The sequence below is a fragment of the Lampris incognitus genome, chromosome 1, assembly GCF_029633865.1.
Source record: "Lampris incognitus isolate fLamInc1 chromosome 1, fLamInc1.hap2, whole genome shotgun sequence".
NCBI lineage: Eukaryota > Metazoa > Chordata > Actinopteri > Lampriformes > Lampridae > Lampris > Lampris incognitus.
The window spans coordinates 152,290,893-152,315,892 of NC_079211.1; the positions used below are offsets into that span (position 1 = coordinate 152,290,893).

At 47.9% G+C, this 25,000-nt stretch overlaps 1 protein-coding gene across 1 annotated transcript in view; it reads right to left on the reverse strand.

Moving 5' to 3' along the window:
- psat1 (phosphoserine aminotransferase 1) overlaps window positions 1–25,000 on the reverse strand; it is a 38,366-nt gene that overhangs the window by 13,189 nt on the left and 177 nt on the right. Inside the window, exons 1-4 of the mRNA XM_056292748.1 lie at window positions 24,981–25,000; window positions 23,572–23,632; window positions 22,928–22,997; window positions 20,854–21,059 (exon numbers count right to left, since the gene is read on the reverse strand). The exon at window positions 24,981–25,000 is cut by the window's right edge and continues 177 nt beyond it. Of these exons, the coding sequence (XP_056148723.1) occupies window positions 20,854–21,059; window positions 22,928–22,997; window positions 23,572–23,632; window positions 24,981–25,000 (357 nt within the window). The remainder of the gene's footprint in view (window positions 1–20,853; window positions 21,060–22,927; window positions 22,998–23,571; window positions 23,633–24,980) is intronic.

Here is a 25,000-nt window from a genome sequence, read left to right on the forward strand (position 1 = left end):
TGGTTATAGTGTCTGGTCTGGTCTGGTTATAGTGTCTGGTCTGGTTATAGTGTCTGGTCTGACTATATTGTCTGGTCTGGTCTGGTTATAGTGTCTGGTCTGGTTATATTGTCTGGTCTGGTTATAGTGTCTGGTCTGGTCTGGTTATAGTGTCTGGTCTGGTTAGTGTCTGGTCTGGTTATAGTGTCTGGTCTGGTTATAGTGTCTGGTCTGACTATATTGTCTGGTCTGGTCTGGTTATAGTGTCTGGTCTGGTTATATTGTCTGGTCTGGTTATAGTGTCTGGTCTGGTCTGGTTATAGTGTCTGGTCTGGTTATAGTGTCTGGTCTGGTCTGGTTATAGTGTCTGGTCTGACTATATTGTCTGGTCTGGTCTGGTTATAGTGTCTGGTCTGGTTATATTGTCTGGTCTGGTTATGGTGTCTGGTCTGGCCTGGTTATAGTGTCTGGTCTGGTTATATTGTCTGGTCTGGTCTGGTTCTTGTCTGGTCTGGTTATAGTGTCTGGTCTGGTCTGGTTATAGTGTCTGGTCTGGTTATAGTGTCTGGTCTGGTTATAGTGTCTGGTCTGGTCTGGTTATAGTGTCTGGTCTGGTTATAGTGTCTGGTCTGGTTATAGTGTCTGGTCTGACTATATTGTCTGGTCTGGTTATAGTGTCTGGTCTGGTTATAGTGTCTGGTCTGGTCTGGTTATAGTGTCTGGTCTGGTTATATTGTCTGGTCTGGTTATGGTGTCTGGTCTGGTCTGGTTATAGTGTCTGGTCTGGTTATATTGTCTGGTCTGGTCTGGTTATATTGTCTGGTCTGGTCTGGTTCTTGTCTGGTCTGGTGGAAATTGTTATTTTCAAAAGATATTCGACACAGTTCAGCGGAGCAATAACGACATTGACAATAATCCACTGGGCACCGTGGAGTCGACTGAGCACAAAGCATTAAGAGTAGAGAAAGGCGGGGCATCCGGCGGGCGTGGTGGTCTATTCCACTGCCTACCAACAAGGGGATCAGTGGTTTGAATCCCCATGTTGCCTCCGGCTTGGTCGGGCGTCCCTACAGACACATGTGTCTGCGGGTGGGAAACCGGATGTGGGTATGTGTCCTGGTCGCTGCACTAGCGCCTCCTCTGGTCGGTCGGGGCACGTGTTCAGGGGGGAGGGGGAACTGGGGGGAATAGCGTGATCCTCCCACGCGCTACGTCCCCCTGGTGAAACTCCTCACTGTCAGGTGAAAAGAAGCGGCTGGTGACTCCACATGTATGGGAGGAGGCATGTGGTAGTCTGCAGCCCTCCCCGGGTCAGCACAGGGGGGGGTGGAGCAGAGACCGGGGCGGCTCAGAAGAGCGGGGTAATTGGCTGGATAAAATTGGGGAGAAAAGGGGGCAAAAAAAAAAAAAATCATCCCCTACAAATTACATTGGTCATCCCGTGGACCTTTACACCATACATGCCAGAGTGGAGAAGCGGGATGGCTCAGAAGAGCGGGGTAACTGGCCAAACACAACTGGGGAGAAAAAGGGCGGGGGAGGGGGGGAGTAGAGAAAGGAGAGAGAGAAAGTGCATAAAAGTTGTAAACAACGGCTAAATTGATGTTAGTTTGAATCTTAAACGACATTGGATAATTTTTTTCCTAAGTAGTTTCAATGGTCACAGTCAAAATAAGAAACCTGAAGTCGACAGTCTCAGCATCCAAAACTCAAAACAACCCACTAATCGCTCAGGCCTAATTAATCATCTAGACACTATCTGACACCAACATTTCATCCCCCCCCTCCCCTTTTTTCTCCCCAATTGCAGCTGGCCAATTACCCCACTCTCCCGACCCGCCCCAGTCTCTGCTCCACCTCCTCTGCTGATCCAGGAGGGCTGCAGACTACCACATGCCTCCTCCCATACATGTGGAGTCACCAGCTGCTTCTTTTCCCCTGACAGTGAGGAGTTTCACCAGGGGGACGTAGCACGTGAGAGGATCACGCTATTCCCCCCAGTTCCCCCTCCCCCCCGAACACGTGCCCTGACTGACCAGAGGAGGCGCTAGTGCAGCAACCAGGTCAGTGCCGTGTATAGGGAGTCTGGCCATCCTTTGATCTTTGCAACATGCGCTGTGATTGGCTGAGAGCCTGTCACGTGCTTGACGGGTGCCATGTTGCCTACCAGCGTCTGGCTCTGTCATCACGACGTTTCAGTGATTTTTCCTGCATTTTCGGCCCATTGCTCGCCGATGTGTAGCAGCTGAAGGAGAAACGGCGTGTTGCGCGGCTTGGGGCTGTTCCGTTTGGCCGGGACAAGGCCGTATGATGCATCGATTTCCACAAGATGCACAGAGGAGGGCAGTTTGGACCATGAGGATTCGCAGGCTGGGCTGGTCCCCCTCAGCTTATTCCTACTTGTGCTGGGTGAGTTCATGTCAGTGTTTAGGATTTTTGGATAAACTAACTTCCCTGGAGCAATCCCAGAGTCTGGAAGGTACTGACGTGTGGAAATCAGTTGTGTAGCACATCCAAGCCATGTGTAACCGCTGACAGAAATCAGGCACATGTAAACCGTGTCAGATTGTCATATGGGATGGACTGAGTGACGGGCCTGAGCCTGAGCCGAGGCAGTGTGTGGGTCGTGTTGAGATAAACTAGACAAGAGCCCCGATACACAACTGACGCTGCACGGGCTAAACCCGGGAACAGGTAGGCCTGGTATTTCTCAAGTGTTCCTGATATTATTGCTTCATCATTCACTAGTAGCCTACTGAACGTTGCAAAATATGTAATACTGGTACTGAACACCAGTTTACCCACCACACCAGTAGTTTAGTGGATAAAAACTAAAGTCTCTGGAGTAAATTCTTTGGGTTGAAATCTACATGTGTGCAGCAGAGGCCCCTGCTCAGTGCCTGCGACTGTGTTATGACCACTGGTGGGTTTCTTCCTGACCTCATCACCTTCATCATGGACTGACAAAGTAAAACACATTATTACCATAGCCTCTGCTGCTGATCTGGTGTTAAACCACCTACTCTGACTACTGGTACGCAATGATAAAAACATTTCTGGTTCTCTGAAACTGGGATTGAAATGATGGAAAATCCATAATTTCTGGAACCCTGAGTACTGGTACTGAATGATGTAAAATACATAAAGTACCTCTCAAAATCATTTATGCAGGGGTGTGGCCTTAAAAGGCCAAACCCCTTTCTCAATAGCTTCAATATGATGTCTAAATGTTTAATCTAATAAATTCTTGTTTCCTCTAAGCTGGGGTCAAAGTCCAGTAATAGAAATGAACAGAGTGATCCAGCCATGCTGCGTTACACCCACACAACCGGGTCAGCTGTGAGCCTCGTGTTGTCATGTGACCAATTAATAAGGTGAGACACAATAGTCATGTTAACTTCTTATTTAACATTAGTCAGAAGTGAGGCGACTTTCGGTCAGTTATCTCATTAAGCTGGTCACATGACACAACAACTCATTAAGCTGGTCACATGACATAACAACTCATTAAGCTGGTCACATGACATAACTCATTAAGCTGGTCACGTGACATAACAACTCATTAAGCTGGTCACATGACATCACAACTCATTAAGCTGGTCACATGACATAACAAGGCTCATAGCTTACCCTATTATATGGAGGGCTTGAATCGTCCTCCTGATTTCTATTACTGCACTCGACCTGTGACCCCCGGCTTACAGGAACAGGGATCTATTAGATTAAAGAACTTAGACAACATTTTGACACTACTCAGAACGGTTTTGAGCTTCTCTGGGGCTGTCGGTAGCATTTTAAGACTTGCATACCACTGCAGGAATACTTCTGAGAGGCTCTGTCATTTCTGGTGTGTGCTGGTACTGAATGATGGAAAAGACATCATTTCTGGTACTCTGACTACTGATAATGAGTGATGCAACATACATAATTTTTGATACTCTGAATACTTGACTGAATGTTGGAAAATTCAAAATCAATCATACTCTTCGGTACTCAGTGATACAATACACATACTTTCTGGTATTCTTCAAAACATGGAATGATGTTTTTCCTTATTTCTTTGAAAGTGCAGCTTGACAGATCATTAAGTCAACGCCATTTTGAACAGCGCGGGCACCATATTGCCTACCTGTTGGTAGGCAATATGGTGCCCGTGTAGTCAGTTGGCCAGACCAGGACACATACCCACATCCGGCCAATTGTCTGTAGGGATGCCCGACCAAGCCAGAGGTAATATGGGGATTCGAACCGGTGAACCCCATGTTGGTAGGCAATGGAACAGACTGCTACACTACCCGGAAGTCCCAAAACTTCCTCTTCATTAAACAGCCAAACTCAACCCCAACCATCCAACCCCAAATCCTGTCCAAACTACCCAAGAACATAGAGCACCAGTAAAAAGCTTCTCCTTTTTTTTTATTTAGAGACCTAATTACTGCCTGTCAAAAACGTTTACACACACACACACACACACACACACACACACACACACACACACACACACACACACACACACACACACACACACGAGAAACCCTGTTCAGCCCAGTGGAAAAAGTGCCCACATACCAGAGTCTTTCACCGCCTGCTGCTTTTGTTCATTACATAACAGGCTCGAACACACCAGCAAATGTATGCAGGACCAGATGTATAAAGCCCTTACTTCCAGATGTATAAAGCCCTTACTTCCAGATTTATAAAGCCCTTACTCCCAGATTTATAAAGCCCTTACTTCCAGATTTATAAAGCCCTTACTTCCAGATGTATAAAGCCCTTACTTCCAGATTTACAACGACCTTATTTCCAGATTTATAAAGCCCTTACTCCCAGATTTATAAAGCCCTTACTTCCAGATGTATAAAGCCCTTACTTCCAGATTTATAAAGCCCTTATTTACAGATTTACAACGACCTTATTTACAGATTTATAAAGACCTTATTTACAGATGTATAAAGCCCTTACTTCCAGATGTATAAAGCCCTTACTTCCAGATTTATAAAGCCCTTACTTCCAGATGTATAAAGCCCTTATTTCCAGATTTATAAAGCCCTTACTTCCAGATGTATAAAGCCCTTACTTCCAGATTTATAAAGCCCTTATTTACAGATTTATAAAGCCCTTATTTACAGATTTACAACGCCCTTATTTCCAGATGTATAAAGCCCTTACTTCCAGATTTATAAAGCCCGTACTTCCAGATTTATAAAGCCCTTACTTCCAGATTTACAAAGCCCTTATTTACAGATTTATAAAGCCCTTACTTCCAGATTTATAAAGCCCTTACTTCCAGTTTTATAAAGCCCTTACTTCCAGATTTATAAAACCCCTATTTCCAGATTTATAAAGCCCTTATTTACAGATTTATAAAGCCCTTATTTCCAGATTTATAAAGCCCTTATTAACAGATTTATAAAGCCCTTATTTACAGATTTATAAAGCCCTTATTTACAGATTTATAAAGCCCTTATTTACAGATTTATAAAGCCCGTACATCCAGATTTATAAAACCCCTATTTCCAGATTTATAAAGCCCTTATTTACAGATTTATAAAGCCCTTATTTACAGATTTATAAAGCCCTTATTTACAGATTTATAAAGCCCTTATTTACAGATTTATAAAGCCCTTATTTACAGATTTATAAAGCCCTAATTTCCGGATGTATAAAGCCCTTACTTCCAGATTTATAAAGCCCTTATTTACAGATTTATAAAGCCCTTATTTACAGATTTATAAAGCCCTAATTTCCGGATGTATAAAGCCCTTACTTCCAGATTTATAAAGCCCTTATTTACAGATTTATAAAGCCCTTATTTACAGATTTATAAAGCCCTTATTTCCAGATTTATAAAGCCCTTATTTACAGATTTATAAAGCCCTTATTTACAGATTTATAAAGCCCTAATTTCCGGATGTATAAAGCCCTTACTTCCAGATTTATAAAGCCCTTATTTCCAGATTTATAAAACCCCTATTTCCAGATTTATAAAGCCCTTACTTCCAGATTTATAAAGCCCTTACTTCCAGATTTATAAAGCCCTTATTTACAGATTTATAAAGCCCTTATTTACAGATTTACAACGCCCTTATTTCCAGATGTATAAAGCCCTTACTTCCAGATTTATAAAGCCCGTACTTCCAGATTTATAAAGCCCTTACTTCCAGATTTACAAAGCCCTTACTTCCAGATTTATAAAGCCCTTACTTCCAGATTTATAAAGCCCTTATTTCCAGACCTTACAAACCACCTCTTCAATGGACTGAAAGTCGCAAAAGTTATATGGTTTGGCACTTTGAAATTCTGAATTACTGTTTAAAATGCAAATAAGAAATCTTCCATACTGGCCCATGTTGGGTTCTGTGGTTGCCAAACAGTGGTCCTTCTGAGCTTTCCAGGGGAGGTGCTTGAAAAAAAATCAGACCCAGTTTATTTCCACCACCATTTCGTTAGAAGTCGGCACAATGACATAAAAATAAAATAAAATTCAAATCAAATCTATTCTGCTTGCATTTCCACCAACCTCACGGTCATCCCAAACTGTCAGTCTACAGTACAGACAGGCAACAACACCTTCAGACGGGGGTGTGAGGTTGGGGGTGCATCTACATAAGGGCCTCCGCACCGAGAGATTGGAAATCCGAATATCACCAGACGAATAAATACACAGCCCGCTTTACATCCTCTACAGGAACTCAAGAAGGAAGAGCGGAGACTGGTTTTCATGAAGGTCTAGAAAATGAATCCTTACACACAAGTGACACTCCAAGATGTTTCACATGACAGCAAGTCTTCACCCTCTGTGCTCGACAGAGGTCACATGACAGCAACAGTCTTCACCTTCTGTGCTCGACAGAGGTCACATGACAGCAAGTCTTCATCCTCTGTGCTCGACAGAGGTCACATGACAGCAACAGTCTTCATCCTCTGTGCTCGACAGAGGTCACATGACAGCAACAGTCTTCATCCTCTGTGCTCGACAGAGGTCACATGACAGGCGCTTTCCTTGAGATAGAAAATCAGCGAGAACCATGAGCTCAACTCAGTTTGAGCCGAGCGTCCAGTCTCCCACCATTACTGCTGACCGGCGGGCATCAGCACCGACCACTTCTACTGCCATCTCCCCCAGTTACGTCATTTAAGGGTGCATCCATCCATTATCCAAGCTGCTTATCCTAACCAGGGTGACGGGATGCTGGAGCCTATCCCAGCAGTCATTGGGCGGCAGGCGGGGAGACACCCTGGACAGGCCGCCAGGCCATCACAGGGCCGTATTTCAGCAGCTCAGATATATTCTGTATTTCAAAATTCAATACCAGATTTGAGGGTTTTGGTTGGTGTTCAGCATTTTTTATGCTGACAGTCAGCCCACAGGAAATACGTTGTGTCACTCTAGAGATAACTATTCTTCAAGATAAGAAACAGGTCAATATTTCAGATGACTTCAGATCTGAAACCATGCAGAAATGTGATGTGAACGTTTAGTGTATTGATATCCCCATCATTTTCCTCACTTTTCCGCAATTTCTAAACTTTAGGATTCAATCTTGCAAATTCTTTTTCTGTACATCTCCAGAGGCTGCAGCTTTGCATAGGAACCCTGCCATCCACTTTGTGAGGTCCCAGAATGCGTCAAGTTGAAGAACACTGAAACGTCATTTAAGGGTTCAGAACTTTCTTTGTAAAGCTGTGCTGTCAGCAGGCTTGGTGTACAACACAGGCAATGAGCACGCCGATGTGTCCTGGACACGAGGCGTTTGTACACTGAGATCCTGCGATACTGCCGCGATGGAGACCCGTCTTTACGCTGGCTTTGTTGGCTTTTTTTACACTGAACCAAACAAAGGCAGGATAATGCCGCCCCAGTGTGTGATTTTATATAGCATGCCGACGTTCCGGAAGCAGAGGCGTCACGACGTGTAACACAACAGAGTCGGCTGTCCCGTCCTGCCGGCTGTCCCTTTTAACACAGACATCGATCCAGCTTTGTGACTACCTCCACTGCCGGCTTAACACCGGAACAACGACCCCCCCCCTTCTATGTTCGTACCTTTTACACAGAACAGTGAGGCTTTTGAATGGCACAATGTTCCTGCCTTTTAGAGGCAGGAACATTGTGCCATTCAAAAGCCTCAGAGTTAATCTGCAAGTGGAGGTCAGGTTCTCCACCTGCCAAGGTAATCTACCACCTATAATAACTCCATCCTTTGGATGATCTGTGGGGTGACAAGACCACAGCGTTTTTGTTACACATTTATAACCACCACTGGTCCCCCTCTTCCACATGTCTGATCAGCTAAACAACCAGTCAGCATCACTTCTCCAAGAGAGGGACAATCATCACACGTGCAACAAGGAAACTTCCATCCATCCATGATCCAAGCTGCTTCTCCTGCTCTCAGGGTCGCGGGGATGCTGGAGCCTATCCCAGCAGCCATTGGGTGGCAGGCGGGGAGACACCCTGGACAGGCCGCCAGGCCATCACACACACACACACACACACACACCTAGGGACAATGTAGTACAGCCGTTTCACCTGACCTACATGTCTTAGAGTCACCTGACCTACATGTCTTAGAGTCACCTGACCTACATGTCTTTGGGTCACCTGACCTACATGTCTTTGAGTCACCTGACCTACATGTCTTAAGAGTCACCTGACCTACATGTCTTTGGGTCACCTGACCTACATGTCTTTGAGTCACCTGACCTACATGTCTTTGGGTCACCTGACCTACATGTCTTAGAGTCACCTGACCTACATGTCTTTGAGTCACCTGACCTACATGTCTTTGAGTCACCTGACCTACATGTCTTTGGGTCACCTGACCTACATGTCTTAGAGTCACCTGACCTACATGTCTTTGAGTCACCTGACCTACATGTCTGAGTCACCTGACCTACATGTCTTTGAGTCACCTGACCTACAGGTCTTTGGGTCACCTGACCTACATGTCTTTGAGTCACCTGACCTACATGTCTTAGAGTCACCTGACCTACATGTCTGAGTCACCTGACCTACATGTCTTAGAGTCACCTGACCTACATGTCTTTGGCCTGTGAGAGGAAACCAGAGCCCCCGGAGGAAACCCACAAAGACACGGGGAGAACATGCAAACTCCACACCGAGGACGACCCGGGACCACCCCCAAGATTGGACTACCCCAGGGCTCGAACCCAGGACCTTCTTGCTGTGAGGCGACCGTACTAACTGCTGCGCCACTGTGCTGTCAACAAGGAAACTTAAGACAGACATAGAAAGAGACGCTGACATGTGTTCGACAACACATAATTAGATCAACCTCATCAGTATCAGTTTAGGACAGCAGTTATAGTGATAGGAGGAGACGGGGGAAAATGGGGGAGAAAGGATGAGGAAGAATGTAATCCGGAGGGCTGCAGGGAGTGTGTGAGCAGAGCGTGAGCGAGGCAGATGCTAGCAGTTTGGATGTGCAAGTGAAGTGTCCACCTGTGTGTACAGTGCCTTGCAAATTTATTCAACCCCCTAAAACATCATCACTATTTTCTGCATCACAAAACACACTTGTATTTCTATTGCAAAATGACTCGTCAAAAAAAAAAAATTCTAAAGATAACTTGTTATTTGCAGATTTTAAAATAAGTTGAAAAAAGCTGTTTGCATAAGTATTCAACCTCCACATATCAATACTTCTTAGAGTACTCTTTCGCTGCAATAACAGCCATGATTCTCTAGGGGTAAGTATGTATAGATTTGCACATTCTTTTGGAGTAATTTTTGTAAATTTGTCTTGGCAAAATTTGTACAGGTCTTGCAGGTTGGTGTGATGGCGTCTTCGGACTGCAATTTGCAGCCTGTGCCACGGATTTTCAATGGGGTGGAGATCCAGACTTTGACTTGGACACTCCAAAACATTCACTTTTTTGTTGCTGAGCCATGCCGTTGTTGCTTTGGCCTTGTGCTTAGGATTGTCGTCCTGCTGGAAGATGCAGGAGAAAGTGTAATGTGTCGAGGGCAGCAGAGTTCCTGCGGATCTTCGGATTTGTGAGCATCATGTTTCCCATTGAGGAACAAGAGGAAGAAGAGGAATTCCTGGTGTTGCCTGAGCAGAATGAAGATGCCTTGGAGCTGATGGAGACGAGGGATCATCTCCAGAGAGGAGAGGTGGTTAGCGCTCGGCTTGACAGACAGCCCCAGGTCTTCAGAACCCCTCCCAATGCCACACGCTTCAAGCTTCCACCGGAGATCTACAACCTGTCTGCAGAGGAACTCAAGAGGGAGCAGCAACAAAGGAGTGAGTTAGTGGAGGAAAATGCCATGCTGCGTACTAAGGCTACGAGGGAGAAGGAGGAGCAGAGAGAAGGAAATGCAACTACACTTTGCTAAGAATCCAGCTACCTGCGGCAAGGCAGCTTTTATGCGTGGGACCGGCTACCTGTGCTGTTCCAGTCTGTACGGGATTCCTGTCAGATAGCTGGGAACTGCGTGAGGTCTTTGCTCCTGGCGGACAAAAACTACAAGACTCAGAAGAGGCAGGCCTTGCAGAACGTAACTTGGTCCCTGCAGCTCTGCTCACATGTTCCTGGGACATGGCAGTGCAGGCAGACATTGCAGCTGCTTCTGGCAAGAGCCCTACACTCCTTAAGCCAGAGCTGCTGGAGACCATTAGGACCCTTAGCCAAGTAGAACCACTCCTCTCCTAGATATCCCTCTGCTGCTTTTGTTTTTATAACTGCACCCCAAATGTACTACTTGCTGCAGTAAGCTGACACTCCAACCTTCCCTTGCCTGCAGGTGATCAGTCAGTCATGTGTAATGAATGAAGAACCCATTTCTTTTTCCCCCTGGTACATGCACAACTGCTGCCATGTGCTATGCATCACAATTTGTGGTTACTCACTCACGGACGACCTGACAGGGATGTTTAGTGGGACGCGCTACACAGGTGCGGCATGAGTCTGGGCGGTTTCGTGCTTGTTTTTTAAACCGTTATCACTTTTGCCATTTTTACAGCTAAATAGTACAGCTTGCTCACATAGCTGTTGGATTAAAAGTGACATACTACACTTATTGGTTTACAGTTACATGTGTGCGAATTAGGACTGAGTATTGGAGGTAAATAAGACAACTAGAAGGATTCATCAAGTTTTCTTGGCGGAGCAGACTTTGGAGTTTTAAATTGAAGTTAGGCACCTAGTCTTTCATATTTCGAGGACTGTGCCAGTGTGCAGAGTATAGTTTTAATACTTTAACAGAGTTTGAGGTTTGAATGGGTATTTCCTGGGGAAAAGTCAGCGTCTTGTCGTTCAACTGATAACCGTCCTGATTTGGCATAATGAGAGTTTGACTGTAAACATGAGCTCCGATCTGCCGGGAAATCCTTTGCTTTGCAGTGGACTTGTACCCACCGGGATTGTGCAAAGCCTCTGTGGTTTCTGAGTTTGTGTGATTATAATCTGCATGTCACTCATTGCTATGAACAAAAACAAAAGAAATACTACCCATCAAACATCCAAACATCAAGTGACACTTGATGTTTGGAATTAAGGTGGGACCTTTTCAACGCAACCTGAAGAATTACTGAGAATCTCATCTCATCTTCAGCTGCTTCTCCGGGGTCGGGTCACAGTGGCAGCAAGCTAAGTAGGACTCTCCAGACGTCCCTCTCCCCAGCAACGCCCTCCAGCTCCTCCTGGGGATCCCAAGGCGTCCCCAGGCCAGATTGGACATGTAGTCCCTCCAGTGAGTTCTGGGTCTACCCCGGGTCTCCTCCCAGTTGGCCGTGCCCAGTAGACCTCCGAAGGAAGAATTACTGAGAAATGGAAACAAATTCAATTGCAAATTCCCGCATCTTCCTCTGTGACACCAGCCACCTGCATGTCCTCCCTCACCACATCCATAAACCTCCTCTTTGGCCTTCCTCTTCTCCTCTTCCCTGGCAGCTCCATATTCAGCATCCTTCTCCCAATATACCCAGCATCTCTCCTCCACACATGTCCAAACCATCTCAATCTTGTCTCTCCAACTTGAGCGGTCCCTCTAATATACTCCTTCCTAATCCTGTCCTTCTTCGTCACTCCCACTGAAAATCTTATCTTCATCTCTGCCACCTCCACCTCCAGCTCCACCTCCTGTCTTTTCATCAGTACCACTGTCTCCAAACCATACAACATAGCTGGTCTCACTACCATCTTGTAAACCTTCCCTTTAACTCTTGCTGGTACCCTTCTGTCACACATCACTCCTGACACTCTTCTCCACCCACTCCACCCTGCCTGCACTCTCTTCTCCACCTCTCTACTGCTCTCCCCGTTACTTTGAATAGGCTCAACATCTAAATGTAGTAAAATGCTAAGTCACCTCACAAGGATGCATCCCAGCTTCAGTTTACTACAAGAAACTGAGTTCACTTATCTGAGCACCTCAAACTTCGAGCCAGATGGGTTAATCAGAACTTTTCTTCATCACACAACCCTAAAAAATACGTCTCTTGAGAGGCATAACTCAGTTATACCCAAAAGAAAAATTACTAACCCTGAGATCCACCCAATTGTTATGTCGGATAACGGGCTGATTAGTTTCAGCTTGATTAATGAAACCAACCCAAAACCCCTGGTAGGTGGCGGTTTATCACCTCACTTCTTAAAGGCAGAATTTAAAGAATTCTTTTGCAGAGAATGGACATCCTTCACCAATCTGAATGACTTGAGAAATTTCACCGTCGGTACTCTGAGAAACGGCCAAGGCAGTTTTGAGAGGTACTGTATTATTTCGTTCTCCTTACACGAGAAAAAGAAAGAACAGGAATGTCAAAATAAGTTAAACTACAATTAAAAAAGACTTGTACTCCAACTAGCCCATACATCCACCGAGCAAACCCGAAATGAGATACAAACAATACAATTCCAACTCGATACCGCCAGACATCGAAAGAAACCAAAACACACAGTTTCTCCTGCAGCGAGCAAGAGTGAACCTCTTTTTCTCCCCAATTGCATTCGCCAATTACCCCACTCTTCCGGGCCGTCCCGGTCTCTGCTCCACCCCTCTGCTGACCCGGGGAGGGCTGCAGACTACCACATGCCTCCTCCCATACATGTGGAGTCGCCAGTCGCTTCTTTTCACCTGACAGTGAGGAGTTTCACCAGGGGACATAGTGCGTGGGAGGATCACGCTATTCCCCCCAGTTCCCCCTCCCCCCCGAACAGGCGACTCGACTGACCAGAGGAGGCGCTAGTGCAGCGAACCAGGGCACACACCCACATCCGGCTTCCCACCTGCAGACACGGCCAATTGTGTCTGTAGGGACGCCTGACCAAGCCGGAGGCAACACGGGGATTCAAACCGGCGATCCCCGTGTTGGTAGGCAACAGAATAGACCGCCACGCTACTGAGATGCCCCAAAACAGCTAAATTTCTTGCCAATCAACTGAAATAGAATAAAGAACAAACCCTCATCACAGCCACCAAAGATCAACATGGTAATACAACACAGTCCACAAGAGCTTTCAGGGACTTCTATAATAAACTATATCACTCAGATAAGGAATCTAGTATTTTTGGGAGGTTGGCATTATCTTCAATGACACAGGCCTCCCAAAACTATCCCCAAGAGCAGGCCGATAAGTTAGACTTACCCATAACCTCAGAAGAACTCAGGAAAGCACTTCTTTCCATGCCCAACAACAAAGCACCTGCTCAGACGGCTCCCCGGTGGACTTCTATAAACACTTCTGGCCCATCATATCCTCGCTATTCATCCCAGTGATTACCGAGATTAAATCCTCCTCCTCCACGTCTCCACATATGAATACCGCTCCCATTTCGGTTTTGCACAAACCTAATAAGGGTCCAGCTCTGCCCTCCAGTTACAGACCCATAAGCCTAGTTAATTGTGATGTAAAGATCATTAGCAAAACACGAACCAACAGAACTGAATCAGTCAGCTCTCATATAATTCAGCCAGACCAAACAGGCTTTATCGAAGGCAGACACTCTTCCAGCACTATGTGCCCTTTACTCAGTCCTATCAGCATATCCCACAGGAATAACCTAAATACTATGACTGCTTCCCGAGATGCCGAGCAAGCGTTTGATCAGAGTTAATTGGACATGTCTTAAGACATCTGCCCACAGCTGGTTACTGCGGGCAGGTTGCCGTCCGGTACTGGGGAGGAGCCGCGGGCCGGTCCCGAGGGGGTCTGCCCGGTGGCTCTCCAGCCGCCTGCACTCCTGCATTAGTCTTGCTGTTCCTCACCCTTCTCTCCCAATTCTGGAACGCATTCTGAATGAATGAATGAATTCTGGAATGCTCACACGCCTCATGATGGCTCTGGGGTTTGGTCCAACACACCTCAGCGTTTGTTTTCATGTCTGTCCCATCAGACACACGGCATTCTTTCAGACACGTGTCATTTTTCATATCCAAGTTTCCTTGTCTCACTTGTGGTGACTGTCCCCCTCTTGGAGAAGCGATGCTGACTGGTGGTTTAGCTGATCCAACATGTGGAAGAGGGGGACCGGTGGGGGCTATAAACCTATAACAAAAACCCTGTGCTCTTGTCATCCCACAGATCATCCCAAGGACGGCGTTATCGTCAGCGGTTCTTCATTAATAAAGATTGCCTTTGGGGGCGTCCGGGTAGTGTGGCGGTCTATTCCACTGCCTGCCAACATGGGTTCAAACACTCGTGTTGCCTCCGGCTTGGTCAGGCATCCCTACAGACACGATTGGCCGTGTCTGCGGGTGGGGAGCAGGATGTGGGTATGTGTCCTGGTCGCTGCACTAGCGCCTCCTCTGGTCGGTCGGGGCACCTGTTCGAGAGGGAGGGGGAACCGGAGGGAATAGCGTGATCCTCCCACGTGCTACGTCCCCCTGGTGAAACCCCTGGCGACCCCACATGTATGGGGGGAGGCATGCGGTGGAGCAGAGACCGGGACGGCTCGGAAGAGTGGGGTAAATGGCCGAGTACAATTGGGGAGAAAAAGGGGAAAAATCAATAAAAAAATAAGATTGCCTTGGCAGAGGGAGAACCTGAACTCCACTTGCAGATGCAGTCTGTGTAGGACACACTGGCATCAACAGTGTAGGCAGAAATCCCAGTGTGGGTGGACACAGAGAAATTCAGGTTAGCCTAGCCCGTCCAAGACCAATCATAGCTTACAGGTTCTGAAACATATACGTATGTTAACCAACACAGGCCATCACAACTACACCTGCCTGAATGCACCAGTTTAATCACACAAGCCGTATACACCATCAGAGGTAATGACAACAGTCACCAAGATGAACATTAACAGTACTGCGTAGCCTGGTACGACTGCCACATATTCTCTCTAACACACACACACACACACACACACACACACACACACACACACACATCAGCATAAAATCTATAGTACACCCGACAAAACTATATCCAATAAACAATATTGAAATAGGCCACAGGCTACTACTGCTACTACTACTACTACTACTACTTTCAGCTGCTCCCGTTAGGGGGCGCCACAGCGAATCATCCGTTTCCATCTCTTCCTGTCCTCTGCATCTCCCTCTGTCACACCAGCCACCTGCATGTCCTCCCTCACCACATCCATAAACCTCCTCTTTGGCCTTCCTCTTCTCCTCTTCCCTGGCAGCTCCATATTCAGCATCCTTCTCCCTGGATACCCAGCATCTCTCCTCCACACATGTCCACACCATCTCAATCTTGTCTCTCTTGCTTTGTCTCCAAACCGTCCAACCTGAGCTGTCCCTCTAATATACTCGCTCCTAATCCTGTCCTTCTTCATCACTCCCAGTGAAAATCTTATCATCTTCATCTCTGCCACCTCCAGCTCCACCTCCTGTCTTTTCATCAGGGCCACTGTCTCCAAACCATATAACATAGCTGGTCTCACTACCATCTTGTAAACCTTCCCTTTTAACTCTTGCTGGTTCCCTTCTGTCACACATCACTCCTGACACTCTTCTCCACCCACTCCACCCTGCCTGCACTCTCTTCTTCACCTCTCTTCTGCACTCCCCGTTACTTTGGACAGTTGACCCCAAGTATTTAAACTCATACGCCTTCATCACCTCTACTCCTTGCATCCTGACCACTCCACTGTCCTCCCTCTCATTCACACATAGGTATTCCATCTTGCTCCTACTGACTTTCATTCCTCTTCTCTCCAGTGCATACCTCCACCTCTCCAGGCTCTCCTCCACCTGCACCCTACTCTCACTACAGATCACAATGTCATCTGCAAACATCATCGTCCATGGAGACTCCTGCCTGATCTTGTCCGTCAACCTGCCCATCAGCATTGCAAACAAGAAAGGGCTCAGAGCCGATCCTTGATGTAATCCCACCTCCACCTTGAACCCATCTGTCATTCCAACCACACACCTCACCATTGTCACACTTCCCTCATACATATCCTGCACCACCCCTACATACTTCTCTGTAACTCCCGACTTCCTCATACAATACCACACCTCCTCTCTCGGCACCCTGTCGTATGCTTTCTCTAAATCTACAAAGACACAATGTACCTCCTTCTGGCCTCCTCTATACTTCTCCATCAACATTCTCAAAGCAAACATCACATCTGTGGTGCTCTTTAATGGCATGAAACCATACTGCTGCTGCTGATCATCACCACCTCTCCTCTTAACCTAGCTTCTATTACTCTTTCCCATGTCTTCATGCTGTGGCTGATCAACTTTATACCTCTGTAGTTGTTACAGTTCTGCACATCACCCTTGTTCTTGAAAATCGGTACCAGTATGCTTCTTCTCCACTCCTCAGCCATCCTCTCACTTTCCAGGATTGTGTTAAACAATCTAGTTAAAAACTCCACTGCCATCTCTCCTAAACATCTCCATGCCTCCACAGGTATGTCATCAGGACCAACTGCCTTTCCACTCTTCATCCTCTTCTTAGGCAACAGGCTGCTACAGTCTGGAACTGTAAATTAGCTTACTTTAGATGATGACAGCAGGAGACGACGAGGCTTGGTGCTTCAACACTGAATGATATCATGTGTCATTACTACTTGGCACTTGTTGAGGAACAACTGGAACAGGGGTAGGTATCTGGGTTGAGAATGATGGCTGAACCTGAGCTGAATTCTCTTCCTCCTAACAACGTCTTTTCAGAATCAGAATACTTAATTCAACCGCTTGGTTTTGCCACAGTTTCTACCTTACTGTACATCAGAAGCAGCTAGCTAGTGGAGAGTAGGCGTGTGTCCTCTGTGCGGGCTGGACACTGAGGGAAGGAGGAGGGGCTGCTCACAATCTGGCATTTGCGAAATGTACTGCCACACAAAAAATCTGACCTATCATCATCATATGGTAAACAAGAAGCAAGAAACAAGGACTGGGTTTTTTTAATTGGTTGCGTCAGTTCCCCCCCCCCCCAGTTAATTTCAGTAGTGCAAATAGTAATGAGAAATAGAAGTGTTTTTTAGCTTTGCAGCTAACTAATACAGGTTTTGTGGCCATGCTGGCTGTGCCAGCTTGAGATTTCGATGGCACAGGCACATCTGGGGCTACGCGGCTGACCGGCACACAGATTCACTGTGTTGTATGTCAAGTCTGCCGACAGACAAAATGAGAAAAAATAAAAGTTGAAAAAAACTGGTCGAAACTGGACACAATTCTAAGTGTTTGTCTATTTTCAAACTATATATAGGGTAGGTGTGTCACCATGTCATTCAAGTCAATGTCATTTGTGTAGCCCAGTATCACAAATTACAAATTTGTCTCAGGGGGCTTTACATCAACACAACATCCTGTCCTTAGACCTCCTCATCGGATAAGGAACACCTCCTTAAAACCCCTTAACAGGGAGGAAAACAGGAAGAAACCTCAGGGGGAGCACCAGAGGAGGATCTCTCCCCCAAGACGCACAACGTGCAATGATGTTGTGTTTACACAACTTACACAATACAACACTGAAAGAGTGGCACGGTGGTACAGTGGTTCACGTGGTCGCTTCACAGCAAGAAGGTCCTGGGTTTGAGCCCCGGGGTAGTCCAACCTTGGGGGTGGTCCCGGGTCGTCCTCTGTGTGGAGTTTGCATGTTCTCCCCGTGTCTGTGTGGGTTTCCTCGGGGGGCTCCGGTTTCCTCCCACAGGCCAAAGACATGTAGGTCAGGTGACTCAAACACATGTAGGTCAGGTGACTCAAAGACATGTAGGTCAGGTGACTCAAAGACCTGTAGGTCAGGTGACTCAAAGACCTGTAGGTCAGGTGACTCAAAGACATGTAGGTCAGGTGACTCATGGACATGTAGGTCAGGTGACTCAAAGACATGTAGGTCAGGTGACTCAAAGACATGTAGGTCAGGTGACTCAAAGACCTGTAGGTCAGATGACTCAAACACATGTAGGTCAGGTGACTCAAAGACATGTAGGTCAGGTGACTCAAAGACCTGTAGGTCAGGTGACTCAAAGACCTGTAGGTCAGGTGACTCAAAGACCTGTAGGTCAGGTGACTCAAAGACATGTAGGTCAGGTGACTCAAAGACATGTAGGTCAGGTGACTCAAAGACCTGTAGGTCAGGTGACTCAAAGACATGTAGGTCAGGTGACTCAAAGACATGTAGGTCAGGTGACTCAAAGACATGTAGGTCAGGTGACTCAAAGACCTGTAGGTCAGGTGACTCAAAGACATGTAGGTCAGGTGACTCAAAGACATGTAGGTCAGGTGACTCAAAGACCTGTAGGTCAGGTGACTCAAAGACCTGTAGGTCAGGTGACTCGGCCGTACTAAGTTGTCCCTAGGAGTGTGTGTGTGTGTGTGTGTGTGTGTGTGTGTGTGTGTGTGTGTGGGCCCTGTGATGGCCTGGCGGCCTGTCCAGGGTGTGTCCCCGCCTGCCGCCCAGTGACTGCTGGGATAGGCTCCAGCTTCCCAGCGAGCCTGACAGCAGGGCAGGCGGTTTGGATAACGGATGGATGGATGAACATTGAGAGAGGATAACAGAATGATCATGGAATTATAAAATATATAAAGAACAGGGATGAGCAGGATGCCAAGCAGTGTCCAGATGCCACCGCAGCAGCCCAGGAAATCTACTGTTAGTGAAAACGTGCCAGGTGTATTTGCACTTGTCAGTGGAGAGGGCGAAGCATTGATCACATGGTTGTGGTGGGACAAGAGCTGAGATTCTGTTCATCTTGTTTGTTGGTGTGACGACAACCTACACCTCAGTTCAGTTATGATGCACAAAACAACACACTGGTCTTCGTGTTCCCAGAGTCATGCAGGTTTGTATAAACTGCAAAATCGCACCAATTTGTGTTTGGACAGTAACAGTGGAAGTAAAATGTCTGTCATACAGAGTCTGTGGTACAACTGGAGTGGATACGAGGCCAAGTCAGCTGCAGCTCTCAGCAGTGTTTCTCCTCAGCCACGACACCAACCGCTCTGCATTCCTAAACTCTGGGATGTTTAGATGTTTTATTGCCAATGTGTTCTTCAGAATGAGTAGTGAAGAGCTGTGGACCGCCCTCTGCTGAAGTCTCAGTTACGATGTTGTATTGCTTTTTCACCTGACTCAAAGATTCAGCTGCAGATTCATCATCTCATCTCATCTCATCTTCAGCTGCTTCTCCGGGGTCGGGCCGCGGTAGCAGCAAGCTAAGTAGGACACTCCAGACGTCCCTCCTCTCCCCAGCAACGCCCTCCAGCTCCTCCTGGGGGATCCCAAGGCATTCCCAGGCCAGACTGGACATGTAGTCCCTCCAGCGAGTTCTGGGTCTACCCCGGGGTCTCCTCCCAGTTGGCCGTGCCCGGTAAACCTCCAAAGGAAGGTGCCCAGGAGGCATCCTAATCAGGTGCCCGAACCACCTCAACTGGCTCCTTTCGATGTGAAGGAGCAGCGGCTCTACTCCGAGCTCCCTCCGGATGTCCGAGCTCCTCACCCTATCTCTAAGGCTGAGCCCTGACTCCCTACGGAGGAAACTCTCTACAGCCGCTTGTATCCACCATCTCACCCTTTCGGTCACTACCCAAAGCTCATGACCATAGGTGAGGGTTGGAACCAAGACTGACTGGTACATTTAGAGCTTTACCTTCCGGCTCAGCTCCCTCTTCACCACAACGGTCCGGTACAACGCCCACATTACTGCTGATGCTGCACCAACCCGCCTGTCAATCTCCTGCTCCATCCTACCCTCACTCGTGAACAAGACCCCGAGATACTTGAACTCCTTCACTTGAGGCAGCAACTCATCCCCAACCCGGAGGGAGCACATTTGCAGTCAAAAAAAAAAAAAGGGGGGGGGGGGGGAGTCTGCTCCCTTCAATCATAGAAGTTTTATAAATGCAAATAAAGTTGGGTTTTTTGTTTTAGATAGTGACAGTCGGGAGAGAGATAGGAAAGGCAGGGGAGAGAGAGGGGATGGTGTGCAGCGAAGGGCCCGGGCCACATTCGAACCCAGGCCACTACGGGAAGGACTTAGCCTTACGAGGTATGCAGTCTTACCAGGTGAGCCCCCGGGCACCCCCAGATCAAGTTAGATACACACTTATCTACTCATAACAGGCGAGTGACGACCACAGTAACACAAACAGCCCACACTGCAGATATTTCTTTGTAGCTGTAGCACCACCACTCTTTCCATCAATGCCCGTCGTCGCCGTCGGCTCATAGCATCAGGCACAATTTTGATATCCGTCCCGATACCCACAACACATTTTAAATCAATTACTGGCCAGTACCGGTGAGATATAGTATAATTACACCCTCAACATCATTCCACAAATAGTGATCTATTGCATAACACAACCCAAAAAGCATGTTCAAACATGCAGTCTACATCCACACACGATTCACACCTGCACACACACACCTGCACACACACACACCTGCACACACACACACCTGCACACACACACTTACTGGTGTAAGCATCCAGCTTTGGGTGCACAACGTTCACTTTGCCGTATTTCTCCGCCTCTTTCGCAGCTTTTGCGGACCAGGTGCCAGTCACGATGTAATCGGCACACATGTCTTCCTTCAGACCAATCAGGTTGAGGGGAACGGCGCTGAACTGCCCAGACCCGCCCCCTTGCAGAAACATCACCTTGTAGTTGTCTGGGATACTCCTGCATAGAATAAAAAGGTCATGGCCATTTTCAAAAACACCCTCGCTGATGGACAGAACCATTACTGAACACGCTCATCTTCTGTGCCCATAAGGAAGGAAGGAAAGAAGGAAGGAAGGAAGGAAGGAGGGAAGGAAGGAAGGAAGGAAGGAAGGAAGGAAGGAAGGAAGGAAGGAAGGAAGGAAGGAAGGAAGGAAGGAAGGAAGGAAGGAAGGAAGGAAGGAAGGAAGGAAGGGAGGGGTAGTACTCAAACCCAACCGTTTAGTGAAGCACTTGTTTTCCAGGTATTACAGCCCGCTGTGCCCTAAATGTTGACACCTTTGAGAGGTACAGGTACCTTCTTAATGTTGATTTCAGTACATAAATGTGTTATATTAAGAGCTACACCAGAATTCAACTCAAAGTGGAATTTATCCCCCCCCCCCCTTTTTCTCCCCAATTGTACTTTGCCAATTACCCCACTCTTCCGAGTCGTCCCGGTCTCTGCTCCACCCCCTCTTCTGATCCGTGGAGGGCTGCAGACTACCACATGCCTCCTCCCATACATGTGGAGTCACCAGCCGCTTCTTTTCACCTGACAGTGAGGAGTTTCACCAGGGGGACGTAGCAAGTGGGAGGATCACGCTATTCCCCCCAGTTCCTCCTCCCCCCCGAACAGGCGCCCCGACCGACCAGAGGAGGCGCTAGTGTAGTGACCAGGACACATGCCCACATCCGGCTTCCCACCTGCAGACACGGCCAGTAGTGTCTGTAGGGACGCCCGACCAAGCCGGAGGCAACACGGGGATTCGAACCGGCGATCCCCATGTTGGTAGGCAAGGGAATAGACCGTCACGCCACCCGGACGCCCTCAACGTAGAACCGAAACAAGGAAATATGTGGAGTTGAGAAGTGGCTCTGCAAAGTGGCTGCGGTTTATAAAACACATGATCATCTCGTTCTGCCAGTTTGTTCTGTGGTCATGTGACCTCTACTGTCGTGTCGTTTCCATGACGACGTGACCAAAGCCCCGTTAAAGTGCTGTTAAATCGGTTCAGATCAGCAAAACCTCGAAGACACAAATGGGCCCCAGAAAGAAAAAGACAACAAAGTAAACCGGCTCCAGTCAGAAGCGGTTTACATCTCCCATTCTCTTCAACGTCCTGCTGATGACAGAAGAGCTCGTTAAGGCTTTAACTTGCAGCAGAGCAAGTCGGTCAGTTTGACCTCTGACCCTAAACGACAGTTCAGCCCCACACGGGCTGTACAGTCAGTACAGCGTACGACAGCCCCCTTAACCTCAGACCCTCAACTCAGAAGAGGAAAACCCCCGTCAGGACGGGGCTGAGGCGAGGCTGTACACGTGGCCACGCTGCCACCACGTGACTGCTACACAAACACCCCAGCGCCGCGGGGCAGCCAGCCGTGTGCACATTAACACCGGCACGCCGTCTCCACGCGCTCACAGTCCCTTTACCCCGGTAGTCCTGCATGTGGGGGCACGTGTGGCATCACGAACCAGCGGAAGCAGCAAGCCGACGCCTCAGAAACCAGGAAGCGGCTCATCTGGACACAAGGTTGGGTGGGGAGCCGCTTCATCACTCGTCTAGGTGACCTCTGCAGTCTCAGCTGAAGTGAGCGGAGGAACTGGTGCAGCTTTGTGTGACTACATCACCCGGCTTATCCAGCAGACATCTGGGCCGTCTCTTTCTGTTCTCGCTCCACCTGTTACAAGACCCGACATGCTGACGGATATCCTGCCCGAACAAACCATCCCAAGTGGAAAGACTTGATCCTGGACGGTCTACTGGACTGGGTCCAGACAGGAAGCATGGAGGACAAGGACACATCATAGTAATTACAGTAGATGAGAGGGGGGATGTACTCACAAGAGCTCTCGCAGAAGATTCTCTGTGGTGGTCATAATTTTGTTGAAGTCTGACGATCGGTGACTCATCTCTGGTGTGAACAGAATGAATTAGATTTGAATGGAGTTGTGGAAGACAACACAAGCCTCTCCTCCCACACACACCAACATGTCACGAGACGTAAAAAAGCACGTGAGATCGACCCCCGGCGATTCAGAAACAGAGTTATGCTGTTGACTGCATCCACACAAACGGTGCCGGTCATTAAACTGGGTTTCCATGTTTAATCCTAAAAGAACACAGACAGCATTTCTTGACAGATAACAAACCCACAGGACCCCCATCCATCATCCATTAGCCGAAAACCCACCATGAGTCACATGGCTTCAGAGGGATGAGGGTGCCAGCCAGCAGGCCATGTTAGCATGAGGTGACGGTCATGCACACTCGTGTTAAAGCTATGGTAACCTAAAACACGACCTGAGAACACCAGCAGGACCTTACATAAGGAATATCAAAAGTCAAATCCATCATAACATTCATATCGCCCCTTCACAAACCCCCTTTTATCTACTGAGCACCAAGAGTGCACATTGTTCCATGCTAACATGTACTTTAGGCAAACCCCAATTCTGTGTGTGCTAAACTGTGGACATCAGACTCACCGAGGACACTTATTCCAGTGCCGTTGTAGTTGATGAGCTCCTTCTGGGCCTGAAGCAGAACCTGCAAACAGTCACAGTGTCAGCGGGCTCTTCCTCCAGCACCATCCAACCACACACACACACACACACATACACACACACACACACACACACACACACACACACACACACACACACACACACACACACCAGCAAACAGAGGCACAACGTAAGGCCGCTGCTTTCGTTCCTCTTGGCCAACGTTTTGTTTAAACACATCATTTCACTCTAAGACGGTTCTGCATTATTCATGGACTTGGGTGCCTGACGGTGCTGGTGGGACTCATAGCAACAGTCCAGAATAGTCCAGAACAGAACACGTGTCCACATAACTGACTTAGACTTGAACTTTAAACAGCTTGACACCAGTTTACATGTCTGCTGTTGGGAAAAGTTCCCGTTGACTGGACGGTAGCTGCAGCACCTGCAATGCTGGTAATCACAAGATACATGCAAACCAAACCTGTACAGGCCACCAGAGAGTGGGTGGTGCAGCCGAATTCAACTTTAAATCCCCCACATAACCAGAGTGGTTCTCCCCAAAATCACTTCAACCACCAGGCACAAAGCTGCAGCATGTCGTCTCCAAAGTTCAGCAGAGAGGATGGGGACAGCCCTGTAATCCTTCAGCCCGTATGTAAAGGGAACTTTCACATCAGCTTGTGGCAGACAGACAGGTCGTGTACATCGTGAGGAGTCCTGCGACGCAGGGAGGAGGTGCGCTGGCAGACAATAACACAGCCAGGGGGTGCAGCGTCGACCAAACAGCCACTTGGAGGACGATCAACAAGTAATGCAGTTGTAGGAAGACGTTTGATCTGAACAGAAAGCTTGCACTGCATGACAATGGGACTTTGTGTTTGCCCTCTAGAGGTTGTGGGCGGTACTGCAAAAGAAATACAAAAGACGGCTTTTCACATGAATGAGTTGAGGCTGATGCAACTCGGCGCACCGTCTGAAGCATACAGTGCCCAGTACCCCCCAGCAGTACCCCTAGCAGTACCCCCCAGCAGTACCCCCACAGGCCCGAATCCCTTCACACTCATTTGTATATCACTTCCATGCACCCTCAAGGAAGAACCGAGAGGGGGGTTTTAAGATGAATAACCAATGCAAGTCACGATTTAGGGAACTTCTGACTCCCCCCGAGCAGCTCCTGCGAGAGGAGCGACCGAGCGGAGACAAAACCAGCTGCACGAGCAGGCAGCGCCGAAGGAGTTGCGCTTGTGAAAAGCAGCCAAGTCTCGGCAGCGGCATTCCTGCCCGGGACGTTTCCGCGGGCGATGCCGCTTTCCTCGCGTCCTCCGCGGTAGGACGCTGCGCTGCGCGGCGCGGCGCGGCGCGGCGCCCCAGGCGGATGCGCTACTTACAGAGTGGGGCAGCTTCGCAG